The sequence below is a fragment of the Vanacampus margaritifer genome, chromosome 13 (genome assembly GCF_051991255.1).
Source record: "Vanacampus margaritifer isolate UIUO_Vmar chromosome 13, RoL_Vmar_1.0, whole genome shotgun sequence".
Classification (NCBI taxonomy): Eukaryota; Metazoa; Chordata; class Actinopteri; order Syngnathiformes; family Syngnathidae; genus Vanacampus; species Vanacampus margaritifer.
This window is the reverse complement of record NC_135444.1, coordinates 13,819,574-13,829,855: the sequence shown is the minus strand read 5'-3', so window position 1 is coordinate 13,829,855 and position 10,282 is coordinate 13,819,574. Positions and strand designations below refer to the sequence as shown.

General features: G+C 39.5%; 1 protein-coding gene across 1 annotated transcript; it reads left to right on the top strand.

The window, feature by feature from the left end:
• Nucleotides 1-455: 455 nt before the first annotated feature.
• lpl2a (lipoprotein lipase 2 a) lies at nucleotides 456-8,656 on the top strand. Its single transcript, XM_077583916.1, has 10 exons — nucleotides 456-712; nucleotides 1,179-1,375; nucleotides 2,640-2,819; nucleotides 2,969-3,080; nucleotides 3,164-3,397; nucleotides 4,655-4,897; nucleotides 6,577-6,697; nucleotides 6,860-7,078; nucleotides 7,171-7,278; nucleotides 7,367-8,656. The coding sequence occupies exons 1-10, from the start codon at nucleotides 613-615 to the stop codon at nucleotides 7,386-7,388; spliced, it is 1,536 nt and encodes a 511-aa protein (XP_077440042.1). The 5' UTR covers nucleotides 456-612; the 3' UTR covers nucleotides 7,389-8,656.
• The last annotated feature ends 1,626 nt before the right edge of the window (nucleotides 8,657-10,282 follow it).

Here is a 10,282-nt window from a genome sequence, read left to right as displayed (position 1 = left end):
ATCTAGTGGAAGAGCATTTAATTGACGATATACCACAGGCATGGAGTTAAACAAATATGATAGATTATTTGAAGTTCATGGGCAATTTTGACTGTGGTAATAACATTTCCTACGTTACACCTGATGATCTCTTATCAACCGCTGTGCTTAACATAAAAAGAATGTCTTAAAAGAAATCTAATAGCCTATATTGTAGTACAGCACTACAGTGATTGAGAGTACAAACACTCCGTAAAAGACAGATAGTAAATTGTCTTCATTGCAAACGCTTTCACTGAGTGCTCTTAAGGTGTTTAAATAAAGTCGAAATTTGTCATCATGTAGCTGACTAGGCTTTTACTGCACTCCCAATCCAGTGTAATGATTGACTTTACAACGACAGTATGTTTCCATTCTCCGCCCTGAGCTTGACAACCAATGGGGCGGCTCAGGTTCTATTTAAGACGCGGACTCGGTTCAAGGTGGTTCACATGCCTGCGCACTGCGCGCAACACGACGCACGGAACGGGATTATTCCATTTGAAACAAATTGCCAAAACTTCTTGGATGTATTAATTCGTCTGCATCTTCCGACGCGGTTGAAGACACTTTCAGAACAAAGCTGTCAAAGCAATGAAAGCCTGGAGACTTGGCTTTCTTTGCTTAGTGGTGTTAAACGCAACAGTTCGCTATGTGACGTCTTTGGAGCAAGAACTGACCGATTCTATTTTTGGTGAGTTCCCAAAAGAGCCCCCCACCCCCCCGTCCTCAATCTACATTTGCGTGTGAAAAGTTGGTGACGTAGTTTGAGCTGCAACTAATGCCATGCTACTTTAGTATGTGACATGTTTAACGTCATTTTAGTGCGAAAAAAAAGTGGAGGAACATTAACGCAGATATGAATTGTGATGCGTTCGGGCTGCTATGACTTGTAAAATGACTGTTTTAGTTTGCAAACTCATAAATGTGAGGGTCCTGTATACCCACCCCCACTCTGCACACAAACCCACCCTCCCCCCTGTTGAGTCAGCTGACTCTTCACTCAGAAACTTGCAGAAGCTGCTTCTGGTTTCCATGGAGCTCAGTCTGACAGCATGAAGTCCAGTCTTAAGGGGCCACAAGGGGCGAACCTCTCCAGCCAGAACGATGGCTCATCCACCTAAAAGACACTTAAATGCCAACCTTTCCTTCCCGCACAGGCAACTTCCTGGATCCCATCAAAGACTTGTTTGAGCAGAAGCATGACGCCAATCAAACGGTGGCCAGATTCTCCCTGCGCAGACCCTCCCACCCGGAAGACGACCTGTGCTACATACTCCCCGGCCAAGTCGACTCTCTGGTGGCCTGCGCCTTCAACAGCACCGCCAAAACCTTCCTCATCATCCACGGGTGGACGGTGAGACACTCCATATGGTTCCACCGGTCGGGTCTCTCGATTGTAAATTTAGGTTGGCTTTTAAGAAACCGCAAAAACGTGAGCTAAAATTTGCTTGTACCCCATAGAAACAATTATTACACACCAAAGTACCACATATGGAAACAGGAGTTCAGAACATTTAGGGTGATATTGTATATCCTGCGTTGGCATAAACATGCAATATAAAGCCACTACTGATTTTGAGGCGGAGTCAGGGAAATTAGGCAATGCTTTGGTTGAGATCTGTATCAAACAATTATTTTAATAATTAATCTGTCCATTATTTTGTCTATTCATTAATGAATTGTATTAAAAACAATTTATTTTTTATCCTTTTATTAAAAAGCAAGACATTTTTTCAAATTGGTAGTGCATAAAACACACAAACATGAATTCATTCTGTTTCAATTACTGGTTTGGTCCATCACATGTAAAAATAAAAAATAAAAAAAATTTAAAGGCAAAAATGTTGATTATAGTTTTCCAAATTAAAAGCAGATGTTAGCAAATATTTTATTTTTGATTGTGGTTTTGGGTCCTCACTCAACATTATAATTAAGCAATAATGATTAGTGCCAATTCCTATGTTGTGAAAGCACTTCGAATACACCGTGTTGGTTGGCCACCAAGCTTTTGACTGTTATTTTGCTCTCCCTTATTATTTTTTAATGGCATCCCCGTTGGAGTTTAGCGTAAAATTAAACACGCAACTATAAGAATTACACACATTGTATAAATGCAAGACAAACTTCGTTTTATGAACATCGCCAGTGCTCATGCTTAGGTCAAAATAAAGTCCCATTGACAGTCTAATAGAAAATTTGCATCGAGTTCCAGATTATATTCCCTTTAATGATAAATATTCACACACAAATGCAGGTAATATAAAAATATTCTAAGGCATACATTCTTCCTAGTATGTAAAAAACGACTTGTATTAATAAAGTTGAATCAAGACATACTTCTTCTACAATTTTTATATTAATGTAAGCATGTATCTCCATGCGTTCAATGCACCACACTGCCCCTAGAGGCCAAGGTGTGCACAGCAAGAATAGCTAATATTTATTTTTATTCATGTTACTACGGCGTTTTGGTAGTTAAATAATTTAAGTATAGCAACAGTAATAGTTTTGAGCTAAATTAATAATCATGTTTATTAATCTTGATTTATTGATCTCAATATCAACCAAAATAATCATGATTATTATTTTTTCTCATTTTGTGTTTTTACCTTCAACAGTTGGGTGGCATGTTTGAAAGCTGGGTGGCTAAACTGGTGTCGGCGCTGTACGAGCGAGAGCAGATGGCTAACGTCATCGTGGTGGACTGGCTCAGTACAGCTCAGAACCACTATGTGGTCGCAGCCCAGAACACCAAGGCGGTGGGGCAGGAGGTGGCACGCTTCATTGACTGGATTGAGGTCAGTGGGAGCATCCATCCATTTTCTATCGCACGTGTTCTCATTAGGGTCGCGGGTGAACTGGAGCATATCTCAGATGACTTTGAGCTATTATTGAATAACTGAATAAAACAAATATTTGACTATTTTTAATTCCGGGCGTTTGACAGGAAAGCACCAACATTCCGCTCGACAACCTGCATCTGATTGGCTACAGCCTCGGTGCTCACGTGGCAGGCATCGCAGGAAGCTATGCGACTAACAAAGTTGGAAGAATAACAGGTAAAAGGCAAAAACAACATTGTGTCCCACAAACACATTAAAGTCGCTTATGTCAGCGCTGACACTCCCGTCTCCGTCTGCAGGTTTGGACCCGGCCGGGCCCGACTTTGAGGGCAAGCACGCCCACCGGCGCCTCTCCCCAGATGACGCCGGCTTCGTGGACGTCCTCCACACCTTCACCCGAGGCTCTCTGGGTCTCAGCATCGGCATCCAGCAGCCCGTGGGCCACGTGGACATCTACCCAAACGGAGGCCACTTCCAGCCGGGTTGCAACCTGAGAGACGCTCTGGAGAAGATCGCCAAATTTGGGGTATTAGGTAAGAAATACTGTTTGAAATTATTTTTGCATATCCTGCAAATGGACAAATGAACAAACCCAATTATCAAACATTTTTGGATCCCCGCATATTGATTACTTTTCTAGCAATGAACAAAATTCATTCAAATCAGTTCAAATGGAAATTAGATTGTTATCTTTTGGGGTAAATCTGAAATGTGGACATTTTGAGGATATCGAGCGACTAATTTAATTGTAAATTAAATTTTAATATTGTGTTAGCTTAGTCAAGTACTGCATAACTGGTAAATATCATAATTATATTTTTCTTAGAGCATTAGTGTCAACAAACAACAATTTAATATTTCCCAACAATCACTTTAATTAAAACATCAAAGAAATAATCTTCATAAAATAAACAGAAAAATCTTAAATTCTTTGTTTACACTCCTGAAACATGTTCACGTTCAAAAAAATTACATTGAAAATCATGTTTTCTCAAGTTGGAATTGGAGGTCTTGTAGGCTGAAATGTACACAACAGAGTAATTTAAGTGTCTGATATGAAAGTAAATATGTAATTGTATGTTAAACGGAAAGTCAACCCAAAAAGTTTCTTTAGAATAATATGAACAAAGCAGCAAAATTCACCCATTTTTATCTATCTCAGGCGGCGGCCATTTTGCCATTTGCTGTCGACTGAAAATGACATCATAGTTGCTCAGACCTCAGCTAACGACCAATCACGTCACATGACTAAACTCAGAACACAGGTGAGCTGTGATCGGTCGTTAGCTGAGCCCTGAGCAACCCTGATGACATTTTCAATCGACAAAATGGCCGCCCCCCCTGTGATGGATGACAGTTTAGATTCGCGTGAGCTCATATAACATATTATTGAACTTGAGTACAAATTTGAGGCACATGGTAACTATTGGAATGGAACCTTATTGTAAACTGTAGGCAATTTGACATTGCATTGCTGTGTACGTAAACTAGAGGCAGTCTCAGTGTCCAACAAGGCATCACATGTGAGCTATTAGTCTAAACAAAAACAGTCCAGCAGCTTGGCTCCGCATTGCTTGTCACTAATCGGGCTTAGTGGCGAACATTGTTACCGCCACTCACACAATGTTCCCATTCACAAGCAGGCTGAACAGTAGCAGAGGGGCCCAAACATGGCTGAAATGAGTCTTTGTAGAAATTGGCACTCTAGAATCTTGGCTCGCGACAGTTTGCTCAGCGGATGAGGACAAATGTAACCACTTATCTTTTTGGTTTGAAACTTCCTCCCGCAGCCATCGCCGATGCGGTCAAGTGTGAGCACGAGCGCTCTATCCACCTCTTCATCGACTCCCTGCTGAACGAGCAGGAGGCGGCCAAGGCCTACCGCTGCGGCAGCAACGACAGGTTCGACCGCGGCATGTGCCTCAACTGCCGCAAAAGCCGCTGCAACACGGTGGGCTACGACATCAGCAAGGTCCGCAAAGCGCAGAATGTTCAGATGTACACCAAGACCAGAGCCACCATGCCCTTTAGAGGTGAGTGTTTTGCAACTCGACAGCTCCTGCAAAATACTTAACTGCACCAGAGCTAGGCATTTAGTGCTGTCACCATCGAATATTTTTAGATTCAGATTCATTTTAGTGTTGCATTAAATGTATTAAAAAAGCATTTCCTGTTTATTAACCAGTGATTGGTGTTTATTTCGTACTGATGTTATTGATTCGGTCATTGTTTTCCTAAGTGAAAAAAGATGTTTGCAAAAGTCTTATTTTGATTAAACACAGAAGATAATCAGTCTTCGTTCATAAAAGACTACAGAAATCAGTAAACAATTACTATTTATTTGCTGAAATCAGAGGATTTAGACAATTTTTTTTTTTTTAAAGGCTCCAAACTAGGGCCCGACCTATTAATCGGCCACTGATTATAATCGGTCGATTATTGCCCTTCAAAAATCTGCTAAAACAATTATTTACCCCTTAAAATGTTGTAATAAAAGAAATCGAAGTTTCCAACGCTGTGAAAGTACCCTGAATGCGCCATTTTCCTTGCATAGCATTAGCAACTAGCAAGTGTGTAGCGTATGTTATTCTGTTGTCCCTAAGCGTCCTTTAAGTTGTTTAATGACACCCCAGTTGGAGTTAACTGTAAAACTAAACACATGACAAGAAGAATTACATCTACTGTATATTTAAATACAAAACATGCTTTGTTTTTAAAACATCCTTAGCCTAGCGCTAATGCTAAAAGTAAAGGGAGGATCCACTGATCTGTATATATTACTTGATAGCCAATAGGCTTTTGAAGCCGCGATCCTATACATTTACAGTATCGTAATTGGAGAACATTTGAGACAGTTCTTAGTAGAAACAGCACGATTTATAATGTTTTATATTTGTTAAACGTAAACAAGAGGTAAACAATTTTATGCATTATTTATATATATTTTTTTTAATAATTAGCAGATTAATCGGTAATCTGTATTTTTTTCCTGCCAAAAATCGGTATCGCATCGGCCTAAAAAATGCATATCGGTCGGGCCCCTACTCCAAACGAGTACTCTATTATTAAAATAGATGTCCATTCATTTGATAATCAATTAATTTTGACAGCTCTACAGGCATTATCTGTATGCTTTAACGCAGCAGCAAAGAGTGTGAAAAGGCATCATCATTAAAGCAGAGCTGCATTACAATGTTACTTGAATTATTTTTTTTTAATTCATTGCTGATTATCTAATTATATTAATAGAGTAAGCCGCAACTGGTGTTTAAATGAGCTATGTCCTGCTTTGGCGAGTTCAGTCTGAAAGGCAAAGCTGATCCCAGCTCGACTGTTTCGCCTCTAATGCACCAATTAGCCAGGAATGCAGTGCGAGAATGGCTCGGGGCTCTTTGGCAAAATACCCAAGTATCCTATGTGTTATTCCGAGAGGTACTATTCTGCTCATTTTACTGCTCTTTGGGTTTCGACAAGCTAGGACTTGATTAGCCCAAATGATCAAAACATCGGACCTGAAAGGCAAGATCATGGACAAAATGGAATGGTTTGCCATGGACGCCATGGCACTGCCTCAAAGGACATATTAGGCGTCCAATCGGATTGCTCTGATGTCATCTCTCTCTCTCACAGCCACTAGGGATGCCCCTTAGCTGGCATGGTGCTATTATATGCTGACTTACTTCCTGTCTTTTCTGTGGTTTTCCTTGTACAGTTTACCACTACCAGCTGAAGATCCATTTCTCCAGTAAAGTAAACCGCTCGGAAATGGAGCCCTCGCTGACCGTCTCGCTGTTTGGGACCAAAGGGGAGGTTGATAACCTGCAGCTTAAGCTGTAAGTGTGCAATAACATCTAGCTTCCTTATAAGAGAATTACAGCAGTAAAAAGTCAAACGTGCCGCACAACAACATTAGCAACGCGGTACAACATTTTATTGGATGTGTTGGCTTTATGGGTAACGTTTATGACTTAACGCCTCACCCGATGTTCTGACAGGAAGGAGAAAATATCCGCAAATAGGACGCATTCCTTCCTGCTGGTGACCGAAAAGAACATCGGCGAGCTGTTGATGTTGACGTTCAAGTGGGAGGAGTCAAACGGCTGGTCGGCCTCCAGCATGTTGAAGACGGTTTCCTCCTGGTGGTCCGGTGACTCCGACGGCGCCAATATGGAGGTGCACAAAATTCGCATCCGGGCTGGAGAGACGCAGCAAAAGTAAGTCGACGGATATGAATAAAAAAAGACAGTTACGCTATTCGGGCGATATTGTGGGAAGCGCATTTACTTATCTGAAATGTGTTTTCCAGGGTTGTGTTTTGTGTAAAAGATCCAGAATCTTCCAACTTGACGCAGGAGCTTACCTTTGTCAAATGTAAGGACGCATGGCGAACAGATGCCAAACGTGCTTCCAAAAGGTAAATAAACTTCTTGCACCTGCTTTATCTGCACAAAATAATCACCGTTTCAAGGTTTTGTTAATAAAAGCAACATCTTTATCTGTAGAATTACCTTGGAGGCCCACTGACCCTGCGGAGAAAACAACCGTCACCAGCCGCGTGTCCTTTTCAGCACTTAGTAAATAATGTATTTGATGTCTCGTACTACAAAAAAAAAAAAAAAGCCGGCACTGACTTGTAGATACCCACAGGAGTATGTCCTTTTTTATTTAAAACATTATATATGTTAAATATTTTCAATTATTTCTTTGTTTATGAGTAATTAATTGGTGTGTCATTGGTGCCTAAAAGTTGCGTCGGAATGACTCTTGTCATATAGTAATATAATATTTTTTGAGGTACTAATGTCCCATTATGATGGTATTTATAGATATCACTGTCAAACTCAATGGCTGCTTTTACATGGACATCAACTTCCTGCAAATATCCCCAGGAGTGACCCAGGAATTGGGTAACTGATTGATCCTCGATTTAATTTATTTGTTTCGACATTTTGACGTCATTGACTCTCATTTTTGTGAAGTCCATGTAAAAGTAACCATAAACTAATGTTACCTTCCCAAAGAGACAATATTTTTTTTAAATTTAATTTTATGGTCATAAAGGTGTTCTACGCAATAGTGTATTTATGTACTGTATTAACAAAGCATTCACCACTGTGGCCCCCAGCACTGCACGTGACTGCGGGACTGGATCAGTGTGCCTTAAGCATTTGTTGCTGTGTGTGTTTTTATGGGTGCTTTATTGTTGTTATGGCAACAAACAGACATTACTACTGTATTTCTACTCAGTTACACCTTTGGCTGTGAAACGTTACTCGGCTGGTACCTCAACAAATGCCGGTTATTGTTGTGTTTTTTTTCTCGAATGCGGCACAATAATGCTTGGTAATCAATAATCAATGTGTCCTTTGTTTAACAGTGAACAGGAGATTCTACTGTATTATAACAGCCATATATTGCAACATGTTTGAATGGATGAAGGTGTTTTTTGTTTGCGTTTGGAAACAACACACTACATAATTTCACCGTTTTTCTGCAATGTTACGCATAAAAAAAGGAATTTCCATTTTTGTGTGCGGATGCTCCTCAGAGATCGGTACTGTAATCATTGTGACTTTTATTTTCAACCTCCGATACATGTGCACATATTCCATTTTTGCACTGACTGCAGGGGTGGGCGTTTTTAAACCGCTGATGTAAATAAGAAATAATTGATTTTTGTAGTCAAAACAAAACAGTTTTTGGTTGTCATTAAAATGTAATCGGTTCTCCTTGTACATAAATGTAAATATGTGGTGTTGTAATGTGTATATTTAATAAACAATATGAGGTCACCTTGTCTTCATTTGTTCTGCTTTTGATAAGTGGAAATAGTTGTTAATTTACTTTGATATAATCTATGATTGTCCTTGCAGCGGCGACACCACTGCAAGTTGTCAAGCTGACCCAAGTTCACAATATATGAAGATTAACCAAGTCATTTATTTTGACTTGACTAGTTAAATCCAAAATACTTTATGACTTGTCACCACATTTTTTTTTATATTTTTATATCTTCAGGGTGGAAAAGAAAGCGTCAAAAGACTAATTGGGTTATGAAGTAGAGCAAAAGGAAAAACGGACTTTAAAGACAATAATGCCAATATATTCATATCAATTATTATTATTTTTGTGTGTGTGCATTTTGGTAATTATTAATTAAAACCCTCGAGAACCCACGGGGTCAAATTTGGCCCCTATAAATTCTGCTACTCAAATAACAAAGACCTTTTTTTTTTTTTTACAAATTTAACTTCAAAAGTCCAGAGTGCCACTTCTGACCCCTGCATGGGGCCATCTAGTGGATGAATATTGCACTTACATGAGCCAGCGTGGTGGTGACAAGATGGCTGGCAACATGCTGTTTTGTTGAGCTGGAAATCAATCCAAACAAAACCCATCTTCTCAGCAAACCATTAGATGGTAATTTTTTTTTTTTTTTTGTTAATCTATTTCATATCATGTTGCAGAATGCCTAGGAGTGTGTTTCATATATATATATATATTTTGGTAAATTAGCAACTCTGAGCTAGTTAAAAAAAAAAAAGGGTTAAAATTGAAAAAACATATTTTTGTGTTCAGTGAACTTATAGGAGTCATTTAATGTATAACTCATAATTTTCCAAAGAAGAAAAGGGTTCTTGGGTTCTCCAGGGTTTAGACCATTTTGAGAATGTGATAATTTGCACCTGGCTGAATAATACTACCGGTAATCTATCATAATTTAGAAGAAATATGTCCCACCAGGCTGTTACAGGGTGTTCCTGCCACAACAAGAAGCGCTAGCCACCAGTTAGCTTGCAAGCTAACAGGCCTCTAGGACTTCACAGGCGGTATCACCTCCTTACTTAGGTATTTACATAATAACACCGAGCTATTCTGTAAATTGTGGCATTCAGGAAAATGCATGTTTGTGGTGTGGGTCTATAGCTAGCTAGCTAGCTAATTAATTACTCACTGTAGGGCTAGTTAGCTAGCTAGTTAGCTAATTAATTGCTCACTTTTTGGTAGAAATGGGCCTAACAAATGAAGCAACTTGTAAACACTGATGTGAACAAAGGTTCAACTTCTTTTTTGTTGACAGCTGCCGTAAATACTACAATTTAAACAGAAAAGCAACAACAGGAAAATTAAAAAGGTGACAAACATTTATCACCACAATTCAGTGCGACAGCCTTCACACATTTTCAGCAATTATCTTCACTTGTATTTAGAAACAAATGTCTGAAATCCGGTATATTTATTTTAACAAACAATTTGGACTGTAGTGTATCAACATGAGGTAATTCCTTGTGTTGTAATATTTGGACCAAAGTTCATGGCAGTGCTCAAGCGTTGCACCAGTATACAGTAACACCAATGTGATGGAAACCTGGACAGCCATCACAGGGTGCATTAGCACTCGGGTTCATGGACATCAA